A 27,257-nucleotide genomic window follows, 5' to 3' on the forward strand; every position below is an offset into this window, starting at 1 on the left:
TAAACTGCAATATGACAAGAATATAAGATTGGAGAGCCTTGTAAAAAGTAAAAAAGAGGAAATAAATAGCTTACTTAAAAAGAGTTTGGAACTTTGGTGTAATAAGCATAAAGAGAAAGGAATGGATCACTCATTGATCTCTTGTAGGGTGGTGTTTTGTTCAATTGCGTTAATAACATCTCCTGGCATAGAGTGTTCTGTCTAGCCCGTAAGGCATAGAATTGAATGTCACATCCATGATTTGTCTATCCACATTATTATAATTCTTTTCGATTTTTAGTCAATTTATAATTGGCTGACTGTTGATTTCTTCAAGTCGGCTACCCTAGAGTTTAGACGATTAGATAAAACAATATATTGTATACCGATAAAGAGATAAAAGACACAATTGTAAAAGAATTCTATGCTAGTTCAGATCACGTCTAATACAGTCCCCTTGAGGTACAACGGTTTCCTTAGAGCTTGAATGTTTATGATTAGACAGATGGCTTGTTCTGAACTCCTTGACCAGAAAAATTCCAATTTACTTGTCAATACATCCTCTACACTTATAGTTTTCTTTTCACTAGTAAATTATTTTGAATACAGTGTTAAAAGAGTGACTATGTTTTTGGTCAAAGGAAATTGCGCTATCGAAGTAGTCAAAAGATAATCTTATTCATTCAGTACCCAAACATTATATACTACAGATAAAAACAACCTACAGATAAAATTAACCTACTACCTGAATTCCAATACAATAGGGGAGTCTAAAACAGTATTAGTTAGTGCAACTAATAATTACAGTAACCAATGCTTAATACTTCGGTGATGATGATCTTTTTTTATATTTCTTGCTGCTTCTTTACCGTTGCTTGGATAGAATTGAATTGATATAAATTCGTTGATCTTCAAATAATATCAGATTTATAATGTCACTGAGATTGATCTTAGTAGAAGAGAAATTGAGCAATCTTCTTTTCTGATTTTCAGTGTTTTGCTCTTAATGTAACCCAAGGGATTTTCTCACTAATATTCAAATTTGTCTGACTGTCCTGTTATTTCCTGTGGTTAGCGTGTGCTCTTTTCCCTTCTTTCAAATCTATCGTAGACAAGTCATTCTTCCTTGATTCATTCCTTCTTTTCACAGATTTTGGATGTCTCATTTTTCTTGGTGCATATAATTTAGGATTAGTGTCATCATTAAAATTTAAGTTAATGAAGCTAACAGTACGTGTTATTTGTTCTCTGCCTTTAGCAATACTACTCACATTTATCGGACCTATCTGTAAGTCTGATATATCCAGATAGATATTGTCGCTATTGTGGGTGTGATTCTTCTTGTTGGTCTTGATATGGAATCATATTTTCTAATGATAGAATATGTCTATATGTTGTGTCTTTAGTATTTTGTGGAAGTCTAGTTTAGTACTCAATTTGCTATTATTAACTAATCTTGTGGCATTTCATACCCTACTCTATTTCTAATGTCATGTAGGATTCTTTTAATCCTTCAAATTTTGGACAATGGTTTTCATGAAGTTAATTTCTTGATTTTTCAGCTAACTCTGGTACCTCGCAGGATCAAAATCTCAATCAGAAGCAAAAGACACTGGATGATTTCAATATCCCTGAAAACATTGATCGCAAAGTTCCTATGCTAATTAATTGGAGGTAACAAGTAGTAACTGAGAAGAGCAAGTTATTTTGGACACCATTGTAATAAAAATGATTTGGTATATTGCTACTTGTACATTTATAAATTATGAGAATATGCTCAAACAGAAAGAGCTCAAGTTTGTTCATAATTTGGCTATATACCATGTTGTTTAAGTAAGCATGCATATGTTTGTTACAATTGGCAAGGAATTGTTGTTTTGCATATGTACTATTTCCAACAACTTTGGACATGTGTTGTTCAAAGTTAGTCTCGACAAAGTGTAACTTTATACAATGTTTGATGTTTTTTGAGGCTAAAGTTCAAGTATATCGTGTATATGGTTGAAGTATTTTCGTTTGAGAAAGCATATACTCTTTTGTACTAGTAGTTTGTTTAATTGATTCATGAAATGTGAAAATGATAACTATTGTACAAGAACAAGTTCAGCGTCTGTCCAAACACCTCTAGATCCATTATCAAACTCTCACGGCCTTGGTCATCCTTGGGCACCATCACTAACAGCTCTCCATCCACAAATACCACCGTGCCCAGCTCCGGCATAGTCAAAGCAGTCAATCTATACCTCCAATATGTATCCACATTCAATTCATGCTCATCCTCACCATGTGCATTTCCCTTTCTCACAACAATATTCCTTACCCCTTCAGGATGAATCTCTACTGCCAGTGTTCTCTCTTGTCCATCCGCAGCTCCATCTAGTTCGATTTTTTCCAAGAATCGGAAGAATCCTTCCTTCTCTTCCACCGCCACATCTGCATTAGAACGGAACAAAAATTCCAGAAATTAGTTAAATATGAGAGGAAGTCCCGAAATTTCATCATTGCGGAATCACGAATGTGTTGTTGCCATTCTAAAAATCAGAATGAATTCTACAAATTGTTGGGGATTGAATTGTTATGATAAGAAGATGAAGAAGACAAATGTTGAAAAGGTTCAAAATTCTAATAGCGCAATTTGGGATTCTATTAACCCCTCAAAGAAAGATTGATAATTGCATTAGATTTTTTGTCAGCACAATACATTCCGCATATACTAAATTTATATTAGTTAGTAGAGCATCTTGTATTTATCTCGAATTTAACTGATCTATCATTAAATAGATATTAACTTAGGATAAAAATAAATAATTACCAAAAATTTCTGATAACTAAGTATTTGAATTGGCATAAATTTATTGGAGTGATGTAAGTACTTGACATAAATTAAAAAATCCATTACATTTCTTGGATTCTTTATAGATTTTTTTCTAAATAAAAAAAGAATAGATTGCTGTTTTATTGTTTTCGCAAATAAGTCAATCATTCGAGAACGAGGAAATTTCCTATTTAAATTGCAACAATATATTTGTATTAATTCATATCAAATACTGCCAATTTTCAAAGAATGTAGCATTTTTAGTATTATAATTTAGAAGGAAGGTAAAAATTGACGAAAACCTTCATTTTGTTGGAATAGCACGATTGTTTTTAATTTTTTTTGTGCATAGTTAGTTTTGTCATTACTTTTAACACCACATCAGTTCGTTAGGTAACTTTTTCGTATCTCTGATCTTTTTATAATTTTTTGATGTAGTGTTGTTACTTCATTTGTAATTCTATTTATTTTATATGAGTATGGGTATATCTTGTAACGAAAATAGATTTGTGAAGTTATTATAATTTTTGTTGCCTCTCATTAAGCATATGCTTTTATGACTATACTCTTATTTTCTTTTGCCTTTTTTATTAGGTATCAAAATAGATCAAAACTTTGTGAATACTCCAGTAGGCCAAATTCTTCTTAATTTACCATGTTCATGAAGTAAAATCTATATAATAGTAACCATCAAAAGTCCATCATGCTTACTTTCTCAATTCGTTTGTATATTGCTTTTTTTGTCTCTATTATTTAGGGTTCTTCTAATCTAGTACAAGACATTTTCTTGTAATCAAGTTCCCAACATAGTTTTTGGTGAATAAAAAATGAAAAGATAACAATAATTATTCACCTAATGAAGAAGGTCAAAAATATACGGGCAATCTTCTTACGGATCAATATTAGATTTAAGGAAAGAAATATGTATATATTACTATTAACATAAATTTTATTATGTGAATTTCTATTATGTGAATTTCTAACCACCTAAATCACCCACAAAGAATTTTCCTTGAGAATCTTCCTTGAGTTATATATATATATATATATGTATATATTGATGTTATTAAGATCTCTTCTCTTGTTTTTCGTTTTATCGTTATTCTGTTTAAATTTTCTCTTTTTCATTTATGTACTATTAATCCCACATTAATTAGTACTCTCTCCGTTTCCAAAAGGATGTCCTAGTTTGACTTGAAACGGAGTTTAAGAGAAGAAAGAAACGTTTTTAATGTTGTGGTTCTAAATTAAAGTTATGTCAAATGTACCAAAATGCCCTTTAATCTTGTGGTATTAACCATGCCACGAGGAAAATAAAGTTTAAGTTAAAGTGTTGCCAAAAAAAAGCAAAATGGGTCATTCTTTTTAAAACAAACTAAAAATAAAATAGGGACTTTCTTTTTTTAACGGAGGGAGTACTGCTTTATTTTATATAAATAAAATCCGAAAAGTTATACATCCACTGTATTCCTCAACCATTAAGAAAATAAATGTTCATAATTTTTAAAAAATTAAATTATATGCTTACACTTAGTATAAATTATAGGGAAAATGCATAAGTACCCCTTCAACCTTTGCCCGAAATCACAGAGACACACTATATTAACGTCCTATTATCCTCTGATTTCATTTCATAAATAATTTTCTACCCATTTACGGCATACGTGGCACGAGCTTGGAAAAAAGTCAACACACGTTGGACCCACAAGATAGTGTCACATAGGTCAATAAAGGGAAACCCTTCATGATGTTGTGGAGAGGGTATTTCGCTTGCAGAAAGATCTAGCACTGATATTGGTAAGTTGTGAGTTGCCACGACAGGAATCAAGCAAGTGAAAATGAGAAAGATTGTGATAATTGACAAATATAGGAACAGATGAAAGAAACAGGTTGTGCAACATGTTCCTTATAGACCGAATCCGACTTGGATAAAGAGAACGTCAACCTCGCAAACTAGAAGATATAAAGCTGTGAAAGTATTGCTTTTTCGACAAACAACCAGTATAGAATGTTTCCTTTTAAATAAGGAGTTCGCAACCAAGTCGAAAAAGGAATTAGGGATCAACAATGTTTTCTTATTTAATTAAGGATAGTTTTGTAGGAATACAAAAGAAACATTTTGTGGAAGGTTTTTCTTATTTAATTAAGGAAAGTTTTATGCCAGTATATTACCTAATTTTGGTTGACTTCTACAAAGTCTTCATGCAACCGAGTGAAAGTTGAAGAAGAAATTGAAGATGCGGCAAGACGAGTTCCGCACAATGTAGGAGTCCTACGCGTGAGCTTCTAAGTTTTAAGATAAAATTAAGTAGAGCATAAGTAGTATTTCTAGTTGAAATAGGTTTTTGACTAAAGTTTAAATCTATAAATAGAACGATAGTTTCACTGGAGAAAATTGCGCACCTACATAGAGAGAAGATCAAAACACCATCAAGAGGTTTGAGAGAGTTTTGATATTTATCGTGATTGTTGCAATTTTAGAGGAAAAAGTTGTAAGATTGTAATTAAGATTTTTTATTACAATCGATGTGTGTGTTGAATTCGTCTAACAAGTTTGAGAAACTTGACAAGAAGACTTAAACCTGGTTTTTTTTGTCTTGGGTAGCAAAGAATTAGAGTTTATAATTTCTTAGCTAGGAATTAGAGTTTATAATTTCTTAGCAAGGAATTAGATTTTATAATTCCTCTCGGAATAAGAGTTATAATTCCTTAGGTTACATAGGTTTGCATTATTGGGTTGAAACTTGGAGTTTAATAAAGTGAAGTTAAATCCTACAGAGGTGTAGGTCGTGGTTTTTACCCTTATGAGTTAGAATTTTCCGTGATAAAATATTATGTTATTATTTTATTTGCTTCAAAAAACGTGATTCTTATAATCTAAAAAGGAACATATGAAATATACTTGTTCTTTAGGCGAATTTGGGTGTCAGAATTCAGAATTCCAACAAAGCAGGAAGGTATCTCAACATTTAATCGCTTGATTAAGCAAGTTGACTCTCTTAAAAGTGGAGTGAGCTTCTCCAACAATGAGCTTGTTGTTATAGTTCAGACCTCTTACTCAAGTTTCTCCAAGAATGTGGAACGTTCGTACAATACCTTTTACAAAAATGTGAGAAACTCCCTCAAGTACTTTTGGGGTGGCAATTAACTCTTGTGGTTGCACCTCTTTCTTTTTCTCTATATCTGAATAAGAGCTTGTCCCTCTCTATCCTTTGGACTACTGGTTTTCCTTAACTCTTAGACAACTCTGATTTCTAATGTCTATGCTTTTAGATATTCTTTTTTGATTATGACAAAGGAGGAGAAAACAATTACATCCCTCTCTTTGAGACAGGGAGAGCTAAGATAGGGGGAGCTACATACATCAACAACATCTAACCTTATGATAGTATAATTAAACACTCTCCGTATAATTGACTGTCCATATTACTATTAAAATTGTGATCAAACTTGTCAGTATCAAAAAGGTGGAGATTTTTAACTCCATATGGTTAGTTGATTTTGAAAATAGACTCATAATGTATATCTCAATTTTCGTAGATCACAAATCTAAAAAGGGAAGTCATCAGCACACACGACTTCAAGAAGGAAAAAAATATTTCATCAAAATACAGAGATGCATTGGAAAGGAAAGCCTCAAATATAAGGGACAAAAGAAAGGAAAGAATTATATGATTGGAATATATGGTCAATCAGCACATAGAGGAAATAAGCAAGAATCTCACACTCTTGGCAGCAATCACAATTAACTCATCAAGAAATAGGAAGAACCACAATTCAAGCCACAAGATAAGAAGATTGTTGATCACACAAGGACAAGATCAAATCAACACAAGAAAAGCATAAGAAGCGATGAAAAGCAAAGAGCCATAAATCAAGCCACAAGATAAGACATCCGATGATCACACAAGGACAAGATTAAATTAGCAGAAGGAAAGCAGAAGAAGCGATCTACTACAGTAAACAAAATTGCCTCAATTAAGGACTCTCTAAAGTAATCTTTGATTAAGATAAAATCCCATAGGTTTTTTCCTTACAAAGAGTAGAGGTTATCATCTATTTATATCGATCAAGATGTATAGTGCGAAGCACACAACTTTACTTGAGCTTAGCAAACAAGTTTCTTTTGTCTTTCATAAAAATTTTGTGAACACTTGAGTGATACAATTGGAAAGAAAAGACAAAAGAAAACATCTGAGTGCAGGCATACAAGTTGAGACAATGTTAAGGTAGAAATCTGATTTGCATATCAGACATATTAAAAGTGTAACTATTGGTGTAACAAAGAATATTTCTTCAACTCTTTTAAGGAAAACCCTTGAAATCCAAGGGGACTGGACTAGGCACCACATTAGTGATCCCAACCAGGTTAAAATTTTGTCTGTCAACTATTTACTGCAAGTTTCTATTACTGTTTATTATCTTACTAACTTGCAGGTGAGTCAACTATCGACTATTGATAGCTGACTGAGTGAATTTATAATTCGCCCCCACCTCTCTTGAGTATCACTTAGTATTGTATTAGTGTGTGTATGTGATTTCAGGCATAGTTTGAGGGGGTATTGTTAATTTTCCTTAAGTTATATGGTTATAGTTTTTATTTTGAAGAGAGGATTTTGTATAGTTTATTTAAATGGAAAGTGCAGTAGCATATAATTTTATGTTGCTCTTTTTCTTTCTTTATTCTTCTATATTTTTCTTCTTCTAAAATACATAGTGCATACTATATATATACAATCAACTATTCAAATGATGTGTGTGTTTAAAACATATATGGTGATAGTTTATGTAGAAAGAAAAAAAATAATAGGTAATGCCAGTGTGACTTTTACCATTACTTTATTTTTAAAAAAATAGATGTCTTTTTTTATCGTCAATCGACTATCGATAAAATGGACCTTCACCAACAAGATGAAACAAAAGTCCAGGTAATCAACCGACATAACTATTAAGATTTATTCTCACTAGTCCAAATTAAGTGAATTGTCAAAAAAAACTTATAGTTCAAAATAAGTGAAATGTTCAGAGTTCAAGATAATTGTTAGTAGGATTTTTGTTTCCATATAATCCTTTCTTTTAATGATGTTATGAACTATTTACCTTGGTTAGGAGAATAATTTAAAAATATTAATAAAAAAAGGAGTCTTTAATGTTGTCCTTAAATATTTTTCTTTTAAGAGGAGAGTTATATCCTAACAATTCACTTAATACATAAACTAGAGGAAGTATGATTCATTTCCCCAATACATTTGTGAAAATATTGAATTAATTATATTCAAAGAATGATACAATATAATTACTCTTTAAATTATTGATCGTTACGAAATGTGACAGGTGTGTACCAATTCACACCTGAAGGGAGTATAAAAGTTTTTGAATACTAAAAAAACATTATTACAACCTTCTCATTTGACAAGGCCGTTTAAGGATTTTGATTTTCTTTTTCCTTTGCTTTTGAATTTTATGTTTGTCGTGTTTGTCTGGGATTAGCAGGAGAACAAATTTAGTCAAATCCCTAATCTCTCAGGTATGTTCTCAAATTCAATCAGAGGAACAAATTTAGTCAAATCCCTAATCTCTCAGGTATGTTCTCAAATTCAATCAGAGCTTTCTGTTAATTGATATACTTGTTCTGAATTATTAAAAAATAACTTTTTTCCCTTCAAGTAGGTAAATATACTCATTTGTGTTAGAAGCCTTTTATTGTCTTCTTAACTCCATATTATTTCCATGTTCTTCTTGATTGTATCAATGGCATTAGAGTCATCCATCACCCATTGTGCCATGGAGGCGCCTGACTACTTAAATTGAAAAGGACTACCAGGGAAAAAACTATATACTAGTGGTAGAGTGAAACCTATCCGTCAAGGCTCTCCCACCTTAATTGCTAACTTTTGAGTTGTGGTTGAGTGGTTTTACAGTTCCAAAATTAGTTTATATGTATATATAAACTAATTTTCATTACATTGTTGTTAAGTTAGACTCAAATGTTCATTACTTTGTAGAATAACATGTAACATCTTACCGAAATGTATCTAGTGCAAGTTGCTATTTGTAAACAGTTAATCTGCAGTTGGTAGACGCACTTATAGCATTGTCTTATAGAGATTCAGAAATAAGTTTTGAGATAAATACAAGAATGTACATCTAATATTTGAATCTCTAAAACAAATTTTGAACTCCATTGGCCACTACACTAGTATCTTCCCTTATGTCAAGGGGATTCAACAATTTACACATAACTAGGAAGATTGGGTCTGCTATAAATGCACGGTATATTTTTTCAGTGAAGGGGGTCCAATTGACTATATTGTGAGAAACTAGTTCCGCCACTACATAAAAGCGCTTACTATCACTTCCCATTCTAAATGGAATTGTGTCCTATAAATAGTAAGTTTAATTAAAAATATAGTTGAGCTTATTGTTTCTTCTAAAACTAGGAGTAAAGTAAATTCAAACCATAACATTAATGAGAGGAAATCGATAAAGTGTTTTATAAATTCAAATGTTTATGTAAAGAATGTTGCACTGTACAAGCATACTGCTTGTCAGGTTGGCAATACTTGTAGTTCTTACATTTATTTTCATATGATGTATAGTTTTTAAAGCCTAAAACAATTTGCTTTCTGATATGGACTTTGACATTTATTTTCTTTTTAGTTTTTCTATGATTTCAGACTTTCATTGGTATCAATAGAGTTATAGATTTTCAGCTTAATATCAACCAAGGAGGAGGTTGGGGAGAGTCTTGCACTTGTTGTAGATAATGAGAGTTCATCTACAATCAATGAAACAGGGCTTCAACTTTATCCAGTTTCTGAGTATGAATATGGTGAAGGTTTACCATATTCTCCTATGGGTTGGCCAAATGCTTGTGATAAGTGGGGTTGGAGGACAGGTAGAAGAGCTACAAACTCAGGCACCTTCAAAGATAGATATTTGTATCTTCCGGAGCATTTTAAGGCACCAAAAGATGGAAAGAAAAATGCCTTCTGAAGTAAGACTCCAGTTAAAAAATATCTCCAATATGAGTATCCTGTTGTGGATATCGCTCAATTCTTCGCCTCATTCAGTTGGATGATTCTTTCAAAGCAGTCGTCAAGCTCAAAAGGTTAGCTTCAACAAGGATCTTCGGTATATATTATGTAGAGATTTATTTAGTTGTTTGCAACAACTAAAGAAACAGTAATAACCACATGGCTCATTATGTATACTGAATTTCCAGATAAATTTTATATTTACCAAGTTATGTGTAAGGACCGATTCTAAATCACCTCTCCCCCCCCCCCCCCCCCGGCCTTTAAATTTTTATCTTTGACCATGGACTTTGTTCCATCTCTAATCTTTATGTAGTATTTTATTTGTTTCCTTTTCTCTCAAACGTGAATGTTATCATACCAGTTACAAATACTTGCAGTTTACCAAACAAAATGTGAAAATTTGTATAATGCTGCTAGGAGTAAACTTTGTTATGTTCTCATATTTAATGAGATTATTTAATATTGATAATACTCTTTGAGAAGTATATTGAATATCCATTAATTACTAAAGAGAACAATGGATGTAGATTATTATCCAATGACTCCACCTAGTAGTGTATATATATATATATATATATATATATATACACACACACACACATTATATTTTTAAGCTTTGAGGTTGATGATTTTACTTTAGAAATTATTAGGGAATTCATTGATATCCATTTTTGATCGTCGAATTGTGTATTATAGGAATCAAAATATATAAAAGTGTAAACACAATTGTGTTGTTTGTACTGAAAGTATTTGGAATGGTTGTGGATAATTAAACATTAGTTACCTGTTTTATAATGTTTAATTATCCACAGCAGATAATAGCCAATGAAATCCAACAAATTGAGATTTGAAGAGGGTAAAGTGTACGTTGACCTTATTACTATCTAGGTAGAGAGACTATTTATGATAGACCCTCAGCTCAACATAAAAAACAGTCATAAGTAGTATAAAGAAAAGAAATAACATAATGAAAAACTTATAGCAAGATAGTATAGACAATCTTACAAATCAACCTAAACAAAATTAAAAAGAACAAGGTAAAACAATAATTGAATTACAAAAAGAAATGAATAATAACCAAACTCAAAGGTTGAAGGAAATAAATAGTAGGAATTTTTAATATATATTCAACTTCATTCACAAGTTTAAATGGAGCTGTATTGTATATTTGTTGACGCAGAACTATAGTGGATTAACTAGCACACAATCAAAAATTAAAAAAAAAGTAGAAAAGAGACTAATAAAAGGATTTTAATGAAGTTCAGTTAGGCCTAGAGAGAGAGTTTTCTACTGTGAAAGAAAAGATGAAGCTTACAATACTTAAGAGTATCTTATCCTACATTGTGTATCATATACCATGTTATAGGATCCATATCTATCTCCCCAATATATAGATCCCATGTAAATGCCCAACCTATTTTCTAATCCTATAAAAGTAATTTTTTCCTTTTCCAAATCAATTAGGATAAAGGGTCTTCTAAACAAATAGGAATTATAGTTTCCTAAAATAAACAAGGGAAAAATTCAAGACATAATTAACATATATATTTTTGGTATAAAGACATAGGATTAGTGGATTCATATCAACTTTTATAGTTCTTAGCATTCTTGTAAGTGCTACACTTTTTTTTCTTTTGTGATTTTCTAAAGGTACCAACATATCCTTAATGTTGAAGTATATATTGTTACTAATTCGAAAAAAAAGTTACCAAACTCAAAGAGAAGAAACTATAAGGATAATACTGTGATCGTAATTTGCGACCTCCATAATCCATTAACTATAAGAAATAAATGAAGAAACACTTAACTATCTAACTTACCTTCTACCCTAATTTGCGACCTCTATAATCCCTATCTAAGGTCGTATTCTTTGTAAAATTAAGCTGTGATATATCATGCCTAATCTTATCTCCCTAATGTTTCATTGGCCAACCCTGCCTCTCTTGAGACCATTCATAGCTAACCTCTCACAATTCTGCTATAACTCATCTGTGCATTTTTATTGTACGTGTCTGAACCATCACAACCTCTTGTAATGACGACCCTGAAGGCCATTGTTAAAAACTTTTGGAAAATTTATCATTTTGCCCCTCTCGATAGTTGCCCAAGTCATGGTTTTCAGTTTATGATGTTGGTTTTAAAATCGGATTGGGAAGTTGAGACTTTTGAAGTTTTAAAGTTTTGGAGACCTCAAGTTGTTAAAAGTAGCTTTTGGCAACAATTGGAGCTATGAGTCATGGAAGGAACTTTAGTCTGTCCCATCAGCTTTAGAATGCAGAATTTTGTCTGAAGGTTTAGTTGTTTTCAAATATGGAGACCCTTTCGTAAATTTGAGATCTTGAAGTGGAAATTTAAGTATAATTAGGCCAAGAGTAGACTTAAGTCAACATTTTGGAGCTTGAATGCTCGAATTGGAATTTCGACGACACCATTAGATTTAATTTTGAGTCCTACGTGAAGTCTTGTTTGAATTTTCAGAGGTTCCGGGTGAAATTTAGTGCTTTTGAGTAAAAGTTGTTTTATTGCTACTTAAACTGATTCTGGGTCAAGGAGACTTCGTATACGTGTCCCGAGACTCATTAAGTGTTGAACGTTAAGTTTGGTTGGGTAGCATATCTAGTTTGTGTATGTGAAAATTTTGAATGAATTCTGAGGGTTCATTAGGTGATTTTGTTGAGTCTTGTTGTTTGCTGATATGTTGTTTATGATGCACGTTAAGTATTTTTTGGATCACGAGGCTCTTGGTCGTGGTCACATGGTATGCGGTCTTGTGCTTCACGATCGCATGGAGGATGTTGCAATCACTATAGCATCTTGAGCATTGTGATCCTGTGGCCTTGTGTCGTGATCGCATGGTCAACTAATGAGTTGACCAGCATTACTAATATCAATTGAGAGGTATGGGTCAAAATACCGAAGGGTAAAAGTGACCTGGATAGATTTTATTAAAAAAATCGGCAATCATCCTCATTTCTTCATTTTTGTACTTTGGAAGCTTGGTAGAGACTATTTTAAATGGACTTTTCGAGATTCTTCAATTGGGTAACGATTTTTAACTCACCATCTTTATTACCCACTACTTACTTCAAGATTTTATTACCTCATCAGTAGAGGCTATTTGAGTCCTAATTTTGAAGTCAAACTTTGTGAGTTTGGTTTTTGCAGAGATTGTTGCTGTATCCTTTGCAACAATCTTATCTGTCTGGACTATGATTGGTACAGTTACACTCGCTGTGAAGCAACAGTAGTTTCTGGCCACATATGTGGACATGTTTCCAACTAGAGTGTGATCTACGAACTTACATGGCTGGGAGATTCGGAGGAAGCATCAATTTGGATGTACAGTATCTCTGTCGATACTGTGATTCAAGGATGGATTTGGTTCCACATTATTCGAAGCATTTAAACATTTGCACATCCATTGCTTCTTATGCTAACATCGAGAACACGTTTAATGTTGGCATTCGTATTTTGCGTGGCTCAAAAAAAAGTATTGCAAAAACATTCTTGCATCGTATTGAATTAATAAATGCAAAGGTATAGCGCTAATTGATTAATGGTACTTTGTTTCCTATGATGCTATCTTCTTTTTCCACTTTTGAGGTTTACAGTTACTAGAATGACCAATTTGATAATCATATCATCTTATGAAAGGAGTCAACATTCAAGATGCATTCAAAAAGGAAAGTTGTGTTGATAGCACTGGTAACTTCTCGATCTTGTCATTTTCTTGTTTGTATATATGTATTGGAGAAAGATATTTCAGTATGTGCAAATGTGGTTATATTGCTTTAAGTGTTGTCTATTTCATGATACACATATATACGTGTATGTCTATTTCCGTACTTCCCATTGTTCACAAATGCCAAAAATACTTGTTGCAACTAAACTGCAATATGACAAGAAAATAAAATTGTATAGCCTTGTAAAAAGTACATTAGAGGAAATGAATACCTTACTTAAAAAGACTTTGGAACTATGGTGTAATCATCCTAAAGAGAAAGGAATGGATCACTCATGGATCTCTTGTAGGGTGGTGTTTTGGTCAATTGCGTTAATAACATCTCCTGGCATAGAGTGTTCGGCCTAGCCTGTAAGGCATAGAATTGAATGTCACATCCATGATTTTTCTCACCACATTAGTATAATTCTTTTCTAATGTTAGTCAAGTTATAATTGCCCAACTGTTGATTTCTTTGAGTCGGCTTCCCTAGAGTTTAGACAATTAGATAAAACAACATATTGTATAACGATAAAGAGATAAAAGACATAGTAGAGAAAGAATTCTATGCTAGTTCGGATAACGCCTATTCAAGTCCCCTTGAGTTACCAGGGTTTCCTTAGAGCTGGAATGTTTATGCTTAGACAGATGGCCTGTTCTGAACTCCTTGACCAGAAAAAATCCGATTTTCTTGTCGATCACATCCTCTACTCTTATAGTTTTCGTTTCACTAGTAAACTATTTTGAATACAGTGATAAAAGAGTTACTATGCTTTTGGTCAAGGTAAATTGCGCTATCAAAGTAGTCGAAAGATATCTTATTCATTCAGTACCCAAACTTTATATACTACAGATAAAAACAACCTACAGCTAAAATTAACCTACTACCTGAATTACAAAACAATAGGGGAGTCTAAAACAGTATTAGTTACTGTAACTAATATCTACAGTAACTAATTGCTTTTGTATTGCTTGCTACTTCTTTAACGTTGCCTTGACAAAATGGAATTGACATCAATTCGCTGATCTTCAACTAATCTCTTATTTGGAATGTCACTGAGATTGATCTTAGAGAAAGAGAAGTTGCGCAATCTTCTTTTCTGATTTTCAGTGTTTTGCTCTTAATTTAACCCAAGGGATTTTCTCGCTGATATCCATATTCTTTCTTGTGGTTAGCGTGTGCTCTTTTTCCTTCATTTAAATATATTGTAGACAAGTCATTCTTCCTTGGTTCATGCCTTATTTTCACAGATTTTGGATGTCTCATTTTTTTAGGCGCGGATCATTTAGGATTAGTTTGATCATTAAAATATAAGTTAGCGAAGCTATCAGTACGTGCTATTTTTTTCTCTGCCTTTAGCACTACTACTCATATTTATCGGAGCCTATCTGTTTGTCGGATATATCTAGATAGATATTGTCGCTATTGTGTTTGTGATTCTTCTTGTTGGTCTTGATGTGCAATCACATTTTCTAATGATAGAACATGTCTATATGTTGTGTCTTTCATATTTCTGGAACTCTAGTTTAGTACTCAATTTGCTATTATTAACGAATCTTGTGGGATTTCATACCCTACTCTATTTCTAATGTCATGTAGGATTATTTTAATCCTTCAAATTTTGGACAATGGTTTTCATGAAGTTAATTTCTTGATTTTTCAGCTAATTCTTGTACTTGTAAGATCAAAATCTTGGTCAGAAGCAAAAGACACTAGATGATTTTAATATCCCTAAAAACTTTGATCGCAGAGTTACCTTATGCTAATTAATTGAAGGTAACAAGTAGCAAGTCAAAAGAGCAAGTTATTCCGGACACCAATGTCATAAAAATGATTCAGTATATTACTACTGGTACATTTATACAATATGAGAATATGCTCAAACAGATGGAGCGCAAGTTTGTTCAATTTTTAGCTATATACCTTGTTGTTTAAGTAAACATACATATGTATGTTACAATTGGCAAGAAATTGTTGTTTTGCATATGTACTATTTCAAACAAATTTGGACATGTGGTGTTCAAAGGCAGTATCGACAAAGTGTAACTTTATACAATGTTTGAAGTTTTATGTGGCTAAAGTTGAGGTATATCGTCTATATGATTGAAGTTTAAGTATTTTTGTTTGAGAAAGCATATACTTTGATGTACTAGTAGTTTGTTTAATTGATTCATAAAATGTGAAAATGTTAACTATTCTACAACAACAAGTTCAGCGTCTCTCCAAACACCTCTAGATACATTATCAAACTCTCTACGACCTTTGATCATACTTGGGTACCATCACTATCAGCTCTCCATCCACAAATACCACCGAGGCCAGCTCCGGCATAGTCGAAGCAGTCAATTTGTACCTCCAATATGTATCCACAATCAATTCATGCTCATCTTCACCGTCTACATTTCCCTTTCTCACAACGATCTTTCTTACCCCTGCAGGATGAATCTCTACTTGAAGTATTCTCACTTGTCCATCCCCAGCTCCTTCTAGTTCGAGTTTTTCCATGAAATGGAAGAATCCTTACTTCTCTTCCACCGCCACATATTCATTAGAACGGAACGGCAATTCCAGCAAGTAGTTTAAATATGTGAGGAATTCTCCTGAGTTTCTTCATTGTGGAATCGGGAATATGTTGTTGCCTTTCTGAAAAATTAGAATGTTTTCTACCAATTGTTGGGGGTTGAATTGAAACGATAAGAAGATGAAGAAGACAAATGTTGAAGAGGTTCAAAATTCTAATACCGCAATTTGGGATTCTATTAACCCCTGAAAGAAAGATTGATAATTACTTTAGATTTATTGTCTGCAAAACACATTGCACATATACTAAATTAATATTAGTTAGTAGAGCATCTTGTATTTATGTCCTTATATATTTTTCTTAAGAGGAGAGATATATCCAAACAATTGACTTCATACATAAACTAGAGGAAGTACAATTCATTTCCCCAATACATTTGTCAAAATATTGAATTAATTAGATTCAAAGAATAATACAATATAATTACTCTTTTTAATTATTGCTTGTTAAAGAATGTGACGGGTGTGTACCAACTCACATACTAAGGGAGTATAAAGGTTTTTGAATACATAAAAAAAAACCTTATTATAGCCATCACATTTCACAAGGTTTTAGGGTTTTGATTTTTCCTTTTTCCTTTCCTCTTGAATTTTAAATTTAAGGAAAAAAATATGTTTATATTACATTATAAAATAAATTTAGATAAGTTTTATTATTTATTCATATAGTATATGGAGAATCATTGCTATTATATAAAGTTCATAACTACATAAATCACCCACCGAAGAAAGTTACTATAGTTAGGGGAGGCTCACCACCGACTATATGGAGCATTGTAGATTATTACTTGACATATTTTATTGAATTAAAATACATAGTGCATATAATATTCAATCAACTATTCAAATGATGTGTGTTTAACACATATATGTTGATAGTTTATGTAAAAAGAAAAAAAAACTCATAATGCTAGTGTGACTTTGACCATTACTTATTTTTTTTGAAAAAAGATGTCCACTTTTACCGTCAATGAATTTTTAATAAATTGGAACTTCATCAACAAGAAGAAATAAAATTCCAGGTAATCAACCAATAGAACTACTAAGATTATTCTCTCTAGTCCAAAATTAAATGAATTGTCAAAAGTTTTTTTATAGTTCAAAATAATTGAAATATTCAAAGTTCAAGATAATTGTTCGTAGGATTTTTATTTCCATATCTATCCATTCTTTTAATGATGTTATCAACTACTTTACATTTGTTATGAGAATAATTTAGGAACATTAATAAAAAAAAAAGTCATCCTTAAATATTTTTATTTAAAAGGAGAGTTATATCCTAAAATTTCACTTCATATATAGATTAGATGAAGTACAATTCTTTTCCCCGATACATTTGTCAAAATATTGAATTAATAATGGTAAAATATAATTACTCTTTTAATTATTGCTTATTAAAGAATGTGACGGATGTGTACCAACTCACATATAAAGGGAGTATAAAAGTTTTTGAATACTAAAAAGAACCTTATTACAACCTTTGCATTTCACAAGTTTTAGGGTTTTGACTTCTCCTTTTTCCTTTGATTTTGAATTTTTAATTAAAAATATTAATTATATACTCATAAAAATGGACTTTTGTACCCCTACGACTAACTTATTTTTGAACAATTATAAATAAAAATGCAAATTAAAAAAAGTCTATTTGCACATCTTGTATTTTTTACGTGATCTAAACCTATAAATATAAGAATATATATCGTACTCTAATACATATTATTCCATAGAGACATAAGTTTTCAAGTTAAACATTTTAAAATCTAAATGATACTATATGGTATAATAAATAAATAATATTGTAATTAAGTCTTTTCATCTACTTTTATGGGAACTCTTATAGACAAACTTATAAAAATAAAAACTGAAGTACTTTTTCGAGTAATACATTATAATAATATGGCTGTCTTTTTACTCAGTCTTATTAAAATGTCGTTTAATGTATCGGATGCTTTAGAAAATTGTTCTGCATTTTATGCTTCCAAATTAATTGAATTATAATATATTTATATTAATTCATATCAACTACTGCCAATTTGCAAAGAATGTAGCATTTTTAGGATTACAATTTAGAAAGAAGGGTAGAACACATCATTATGAAACAAAAAAAATAATTTTAATTAATATAAAAGAGATTAATTAAGGGTAGAACTATCATTTCAGCATTTTTTTACCGTTGTGGGCCTCGAATATTACCCATCACTCGCACATAATGCGTGAATTTCATGCAGTTTGCCGTGTAGGAATCGCGTGTTTATTTATTTAAAGATAGGAAAGTTAAAATGTCTATGTGTGCACTATGAAAGTTTGAGGTCAAAGTTAAAATTTGAAGTCAAGTTTAAGGTCCAATATATGTATTATGCCTTCTTTATTTGACTGGAAAACTCGTCGGTAGATCTTTCAAACGAAATCATGTTTGCAAAATTCCGAAGTTGTATGAGGAAGATATGACTTCCGGAAGTTGGGTTGTTAAGCATAGAAAATTCCAAATCTGTATTTGTTAAGGGTATTTGAGTCTTTCCTAAATTAGTTATCATTTTCGTTTGAAGGGTAATAAGTTGGGGTCTAAGCTGATCCCAATCAATTTTCACATTTAGAAACTAAGTTAGGGCTTTGAAAGAAAGGAGAAAATACGAGAAGGGAGAAGAAGACGCGAGAATGCCAATAATTCATTCGTTGATTTCGTCGGAGGTGATCCTTAACAAGGTGTGGGAGATCACTTCGTGTTGGATTCATTCACCCACACCCAAATTGTTTCACTTCAGTAAAGTTTGAATTAGAGAATGATGAACATGAAATTCTTGATGAAACATTGTGAAATCCTGTTGTTTGATTTGTAGTTGATCTCTAGTAGTTGGGTTCTTGTATCCAGACTATTTTCAGGTCTAAACTATTCGGCAATGAGTTAATTAGGGATCCTAAGTGTTTGGGGGTGGAACCCATGAGTGTTTGGGAAGGTTTAGTGATGATAATGAAGAAGAAAGTTGGAAAACCCGTCTGATAGACACTAGGGCACCGCGCCTCACGACAGAGTCTGTCTATCAGGATCTGGTGCGCCGCAACGGAGGACAGACTCTTTCCGACAGGCCCTGGCGCTCCACACCTCTCAAAGAAATCCAATACCCCCTGGAGACCCCTTTCTTTCCTTATCTTTTCGTACTAGTTCATAAGTGATGAACCCTTTATTCCTAGTTGATTTAACACTTTAGAGTACATCTAAACATCATGAAATCATCTATAAACATGAGATCAATATCCTTGAATCCATACATCAAATCAAAGAAAGTTAAGATCAAAGTCAAGGAAGTTAAGAGTCAAGTCTACAAGTCATGAAATAAGTCAAAATAAAGTTATAATGTTTTCTAAAGACATTTACAAACGTTTTCACTTTATTTTAAAAGACCTAAAGTTCAAGTCAAGAAAGAGTAGAAACTTGATTTCATTTCTCAAAAGATTATAAGGGATCTAAGTATCACTAAGATTTAAGTTTCAAGTAAGCAAAGAGTATCAAGTTTATTCCCATTCTCAAGAGTTATATGGGAACTAAGTAGTCACTAAGAGTTCAAAAAAAAAATTTAACTTTTGAGATGGAAGGGAAGCTAGACTTCCACAAAGCCTATGACTAGTTTTAATAGAAGAAAGAGGAAAATATGATTTCCAAGAGAGATTTTTTTTTAAAAAAAAAATTAAGTTTTGAGCACTAATGTAAAATCACAGATCCAGTATGTTTTAAAAACATAAGAGTCAGTGTATATATATATATATATATATATATATATATACATATATAGAATCTCCCGTAGAGTAGTGCATTTTCATATACATCAGTTATTGTATTTTCACACACAATAGTATTGTATTCTGATACACAACAATATTGTATTTTATATACATCTCAAACATTATTGTATACTTATATATATATATATATATATATATATATATATATATATATATATATATATATATATATATAGATATATACACTTAGAGATTTAATCATGCTTTCAGTCAGCATTTCTTTATATTGCATTTATTTTAACTGCGTATATTGAATAAGAGTTAGTAGATCATGAGTTGAGTAGAGCCAAGGTAAGTACTCATTCTTACTCCCTTTCAAGCCTTAGATTTGTTAGTTCTCCAACTTGTACTCGTACATTTAATGTGCTGATGTCCGTTGGCATGCACCGCTTTATGATGCAGACGTCGGTAGCCATGATCAACATGCCAGCATTTCGTTGATCCATATTGACATCCAAAGTCAGTGGTGAGCCTCTTTGCTTTCCGGAGGACATCCATTTCATTTACTTTTGGTATTTTAGTTTTAGGATGTTGTGGGGTATGTCCCAACATCCTTCCTCAGTCAGTTTAGAGGTTTCGTGGACAGTAAAAATTCTGCTTAGAGTTTTATTTTATTTTATTGAGACTTAAGTGCCATTTTGGCAAGATTTACGATATGAAGTATTTCTTAAAATATGTTTCATTCTTGCTTTAGTTGAGTTTAGTCTTCCGCTGAGTTAAGTAAGTAAGGACAAAGGTTCGCTTGGGGTCCAGAAATGGTGTTTGAGTTCCGGTCCCGCCCAGGGTATAGGCTCGGGGAGTGACAAACTTAGTATCAGACCATAGAGTTCAAGAGTCCTAGGGAGTTTATGATGCTATGTCATTAAAGTCTTAGTCATTGGTGTGAAGCGTGTCCCAACTATGATTAGGAGGCTACAACATTTAGGAATGGTTGACTTCTTTCATCTTGTTTCATGCGAAGAATTTATATGTAAAGTCTCTTTCTCTAATTCGTGCTTACACGTATTTTTCAGATCATCATGCCTTTAAGAAGAGTAATTCGAGCTCGACCACAAATAAATGTTAATGAACAAAAGATTTCAAATGTGCATGAGCTACAACCCCAAGGAGAGGTTACCAATACTGTGTTTCGTGAAGCTATCCGAATGTTGAGCCAAGCAGTGACTAACCAAGTAGGACAACATAGAGGAGCTCTAAAGGAAAGGCCTGAAACCTTGAGAGTTCGTCAGTTCCTTACGATGAATCCCCTTAGTTTCATAGGATCGAACATTAATGAAGATCCGGAGAACTTCATAGAAGAGTTTAAGAAGGTCTTAGAGGTAATGCATATGGTCGATGTGGAGAGGGTTGAATTAGCTGCATATCAATTGAAGGGTGTGTCTAGAACCAGGTTTGACCAATGGAAGGATGGTAGAGCTGAGGATGCACCACATCCAAGTTGGATTTGCTTTGAAGAAGCCTTTTTAGGGAGGTTCTTTCCAGAAGAAATGAAGGAAGCCAGCGTGAGGGCGTTCCTTACTCTAAAACAGGACTACATGAGTGTTCATGAATACGGGTTGAAGTTCACCTAATTGTATCGATATGCTCCAGAGGTGGTAAATCACATGCGGAGCAGAATGAGTCTGTTTGTTGATGGGTTGGGTCGTAATTCAAGTAACGAAGTTGGTCTACCTTGTTGATAGGTGACATGGACATATCCAGACTTATGGTATAGGTGCAACAAGTCGAACAAAAGAAGGTGCAGGACAGAGAAGAGTACCGGAAAAAGAAGACAAAGACTGGAATGATTTTTATCAACAAGAAGGTGGTTCAAGTCAACCACAATTTCAGAAATCAAAGAGACATTCACCATCACCTATTAGTGCATCAACAACCAGAAACAGAGGTGGGTATAGTGGACATAACTCACAGAACTTCAAGGCTAGACCGACTTAGTCTCAAGTTAGTGTGGCGCCAGGAAGTACTAAGCCTGCTGCATGTGCCAAGTGTGGTAGGAATCACTCCGGCATTTGTCGCAAAGGTTCCGTGGGTTGTTTCAACTGCGGACAGACCAGACATTTCATGATAGAATGACCCAAGAGTAATCAGAGTGGTGGTAGTGGGGGCAACAGAGCTCAGTCTTCATCATTGTCTTCACCAAACAGAGCACCTAGTGGAGCTACTTCTGGTACAGGCGGAGGAACAAACCACTTGTATGCTCTTACTAATCTCCATGACCAAGAGAATTCTCCAAATGTTGTCACTGATATGATTCGAGTCTTTGACTTTACTTTTTCCGTATTATTTGACCCAGGAGCTATTTTATGTTTTGTAGCTCCGTATGTTGCTATGAACTTTGAGGTTTCTCCTGAACAACTTAGAGAACAATTCAGTGTGTCCACACCATATTGTGAATCCATCCTAGCAAAAAGAGTCTATCATGATTGTCCTGTTGCGTTCAGTCAAAAGAGTATCATGGATGATTTAATAGAGTTAGACATGGTAGATTTTGATGTCATTATAGGTATTGTCTGGTACGATGACTTTTATGCATCAATAGCTTGCAGAACTCGAGTTGTCAAGTTCTAAATTCCAAATGAACCAGTCATAGAGTAAGCTAGTAGTTCAGTAGTTCCTAAGAGTCGTTTCATTTCATAACTTAAGGTGAGAAAGTTAGTCTCTAAGGGATGTATATATCACATAGTAAGAGTTAATGACTCAAGTGTCGAGGTACCTTCCCTTCAGTCAGTTTCTATAGTCAGTGAGTTTCCAGAAGCCTTTCCTAATGACCTACACAAAGCCCCTCCTGAAAAAGAGATAGACTTCGGCATAGACATCATCCCAGATAATTGTCTTAAGACTATTCCACTATACAAAATGGCACCAGCAGAGTTAAAAAGGCTGAAGGCACAATTGAAACATCTGTTAGATAAGGGTTTCATCCGACCAAGTGTCTCACCATGGGGCGCTCCAATCTTATTTGGTAGGAATAAGGATAGGTCTCTTAGGATGTGTATACATTATCGTTTGTTGAATAAGGTGACCATAAAAAACAAATATCCTCTTCCAAGGATAGATGATCTCTTCGACCAAATTCAGGGTGCTTCGTGCTTTTCCAAGATTGACCTCAGATCTGACTATCATTAGTTGAAGGTTAGGGAATATAATATTCCCAAGACGTCTTTTAGAACAAGGTGGGAATTATGAACTTCTGGTTATATCCTTTGGTTTAACGAATATACCAGCAGCATTTATGGATCTTATGAACAGTCTTAAATCCTATTTAGATCTGTTTGTCATCGTCTTCATTGATGATGTACTGATCTATTCAAGGAATGAAGAAGATCATTCTAGTCACCTAAGGATAGTTCCTCGGATGTTGACAGATAAGGAGCTATATTCCAAGTTCTCCAAGTGTGAATTTTGGCTTAGGTCTGTGGCATTCCTAGGCCACATTGTATATAATATGATATAATATATAATAAGGCATTGTATATGTGAAATACTCTCTTCGTCTCATATAAGTTGATCTCTATAAATTTTTTATAGTGCTTACAAAACATAAATAAGAAAATTATTTTTCAAGTTCACTCCTTAAAATACTTATTGTGAATTATACAAATAAACATAAATACTTTCAAAAATCAAATTAATTGCAAGATTAGTAAAAAATTTATTAAAGTTTTATTGATTTAGTAAGGTGATCAACTAATATAAATTAATTATATTTAGTATAATGATAAATTAATATGCAACAATTATACTCAGTATAATAATAAACTAATATTCATCAATTTACTTTCAATTGTCATTTATTCTTTTTTTTTAAAATTAAATTATAAGAATTTGGACTAACAATTTACGATATATTTTTTTATCATGTTAAAATGCAAATAATAAATATTTATAGTACTTTTCATATAGAATTGAAAAATAAAAATACTTTTTTTTAAAAAATATCAAATAAGTATTAATCTTATTTTTTTTTGAAAATTGATCAAATTAACTTTCGAAAAAACTAATTATAATCGTTAAAAATCGAAAAAGAAGGTATAGAATTGAAGTAATATAAAAGAATACAACTTTTTTGATACAAGTAAGACTTCTATGCACACATTTCAATAAGAAAAACAAAATTGGATCTATCTAGATTGTGGAAGGAGACTAAACATGCACAGATGGGATTTGATTTTTGAGATTAGGAAAGTTAATTCTTTATATTCTTCTGTTACCCTTAATTAATTGAGTTCTTTCTAATTGTTAATTTTTTCATATGTTTTCTTGTAAAGTTTCTTGGAAGAACGAATATTCTAGTTTGCAACTCTATCACAATAAATTTGGGAAAAAAAATATTCTCATTTCAACATTCGAACATTCAAATTAGAACAAAGCCCAAGAAAGACTTTCGTCAAGCAGGTATCACACGGGAAATAAGATTTGATCTAGAGTTTTTCCATCAACAATTGTATGTTTTGTGAAATGGTCAGTTCATTTTTTTTTGTTCATTTCTTGAATTGACTTTGCTTAATAAGAACTTTGATTGAAGAGCATTAGTACACATCAACTTCTTGTTACTCTATTTGGGATTGACAACTAAGGTATTATATCTTAAATTTAATTTAACTAGTATATGCATGTTATAACATAGTTATAATAAGCTTATGTTGATGCAAATTTTGTTATTTTGCTTGGCGATCGAGAGTTTATTTTGTGGTCGTATAAGTTTTTACGTTCTTTGAATGTTAGGTTAGATCTCTATCTTTGTTTTTATTTAATGCTTAACCATGTTGTTAGAGCAGATTGTGATTAAATATTTCTTGTGAAATCAGGGAACTAATTATTTATTTTTAAAATTTGAAAATAAAGAATACAAAGTAACTCTATATTCTCATGATGTTTAGACTACTATTGTAATTATTTAAAATTTATTGAATATAAAATAATTTAGATTATATTAAATTTAAAATATATATTAACTTAAATAAATATTAGGAATTAATAATTTAAGTCTAATAAAAATAAATTTATTTTAAATTTAATTTCAATAGTCTAATTTATTGATTTTTACAAAAAATGATGAACCTATTTTGCTATGTTAATCTATCATTTCATCCAAAAGATCCAGTCACGTGTCCTATGAAATGATAGGAAACACAAAGTCAAAAGAATAAGTAAATATGATCATAATACATGTCAAAATAACATGACATGCATAGTCAAATAAAGGCCAAAAAATGTGTCACATATGTACACATGATGACATGTTCTGACCAATCAAGTATAATCATGTCCTTTAAATAAATTAGGTAAATTATGATTTCATAGCCTACTTTTACAACCTTTGGCTATAGTTAATTAAGTTTATTGATGTTTATACAAGAAAACCAAAAAAGTTTCATCTAAAAAGTTTGATTCTTTATCCATGGTGGCGGGCATAGTTTATGGGGATTTTAAATTGTGTGAACTCATCTCAATATCGGTGCTCAATACTACTCCAACAAAAATATATATATTCATTCTCAAATGTATAAACCTTAATCTTTCTTTGTTTTGAGGTAATTACTCAAAACAATCCCTTGGAAGAGGTCACCTCTCTGAAATATCTCTGTACTCATGAACTCTTTTTAGTAAAAAAAAGTTTTTCTTTTATCAATATAACAAAATGATACATTTGGGACTACTTAGTTACCTTAAATTTTACTCAAAGTTTCTCTTTAAAACTCTTTGTCTAACTTCTGTATACTTTCTCAAAATTTTAGTTTTAAAAAAAATTTAAGCTTTCCAACTTTCAAAAAATGTATAACGCAAAATAGGGTTCATGCTGAAATATAGACATGAAAAACTCAATTCAAGGATCTCAATAACAATAAAAAAAATCAATAACTCAAAACTCGACGATACTACTCATCTAATAAATAATCCATTCATAGGGTTCTGAAATATAGGCATGAACGAATCAACTCAAGAATCTCAATGGATAGCATATATTGATTCAATATAATTAGAAATAAAATTTCAAAAATAATAAAGAGCCGAAGATCTAACTCAAAATTAACTCAACTCAAGAATACTCAAATCTAAGGATAGAATTCTAGATTACTCTTTTACTAATTTGAAAGTAGATGTAGAGTGTGACGATGGACTAGTGCAACATTATTATAGTCTAACATACCTTGAAGAACAAAGTTCTTGAGAAATCTTGAAGAGAAATTTTATTACAAGCGTTGAATTAGTTTCTTGAAACTTTATGACCAAGTGTTAGATTCTCATTAATGATTCGTAATTTTATTGAGTAATTTGAGTTTGAAAGAATGAAATTCTTGGAGAAAAATTTACCTTGAAGAAGAATCTTGAATGAAAGTCTTCTACTTTGATTTTCCTTAGGTTTCTGCCTTACGGTTTGAGAGAGAAGAAACTGTTGAATAAATAGATGAAAATCTCATTGATTTGGGCCTTCAATTAGTCGAGAAATTCTTTTAGTATTTTATTAGAGGTAAAAAGTCGAAAACAACCCTTTTTAATATTTTTTTCGTTGGCTAATTCGTCACTGTATTGTATAATATTACAAAAGTTTTAATAATGTTTTAATTGAAACGTGCATTATTACAAAATTTATGTTGTTGGAGAGAAGATTCAAATATCTTTAATTTGATAGGTTATGGTCTACATAACTCTTTCAATTCTAAGGATGTGATCATTTGAAGTTGACCCATCTAGAATCTTACATCAAAACTTTTTCGGTATGAAAACTTTCAACTCAAATTTGTGCTAGGGGATTCGAGTTACCTTAATTCATATACAAATGCATTTCAACTCTAAATAATTGACCTTTACACTTATGGATGATTTAAGAATCACTCCGTACGATCTTATTCATCAATAAAGAATGATTTGAGTCTTAACTTAAAATTTTTTGGAGTGCCACAACACTCATAATTAAGTGATTTTTAAGATTAAATTCAAAATTTAGTGACATAGAAATTAAATTTGTTGTGATGGTATTAATTAGTGGAGTGCTTATATTTGTGGTTAGTGGGATCTAGCTAATATATAGTACCTCCTTATTGCTCTCATTGTATTTATTATTCATGCATGACATTACTTTCCATTTTAGATGTTTAATAAAGAATAACAAACGTAACTCTCTATATTCTCATGATGTCCAGAGAACTATTGTAAATATTTATACCCTATTAAACATAAATTTATAAAATAATTTAAATTATATTAAATTTAAGATATATATGAATTTAAAATTATATCATGAATTAATTATTTAATTTTAATTAAAATAAATCTAATCAAAGTCCAATTTCATTGGTATGATTTATTTATTTTGGAAAT

At 31.8% G+C, this 27,257-nt stretch overlaps 1 protein-coding gene across 1 annotated transcript; it reads right to left on the minus strand.

Annotated features, from left to right (window-relative positions):
* Window positions 1-1,850: 1,850 nt before the first annotated feature.
* Window positions 1,851-27,022, minus strand: LOC104649318 (uncharacterized). The gene is made up of 3 exons (XM_026033068.2): window positions 27,016-27,022; window positions 26,250-26,351; window positions 1,851-2,412 (listed from the first exon to the last, which is right to left on the minus strand). Exons 1-3 carry the CDS (start codon window positions 27,020-27,022, stop codon window positions 2,042-2,044), a joined length of 480 nt encoding a protein of 159 aa, XP_025888853.1. The 3' UTR covers window positions 1,851-2,041.
* Between the last annotated feature and the right edge of the window lie 235 nt (window positions 27,023-27,257).

The sequence above is a fragment of the Solanum lycopersicum genome, chromosome 9 (genome assembly GCF_036512215.1).
Source record: "Solanum lycopersicum chromosome 9, SLM_r2.1".
Classification (NCBI taxonomy): domain Eukaryota; kingdom Viridiplantae; phylum Streptophyta; class Magnoliopsida; order Solanales; family Solanaceae; genus Solanum; species Solanum lycopersicum.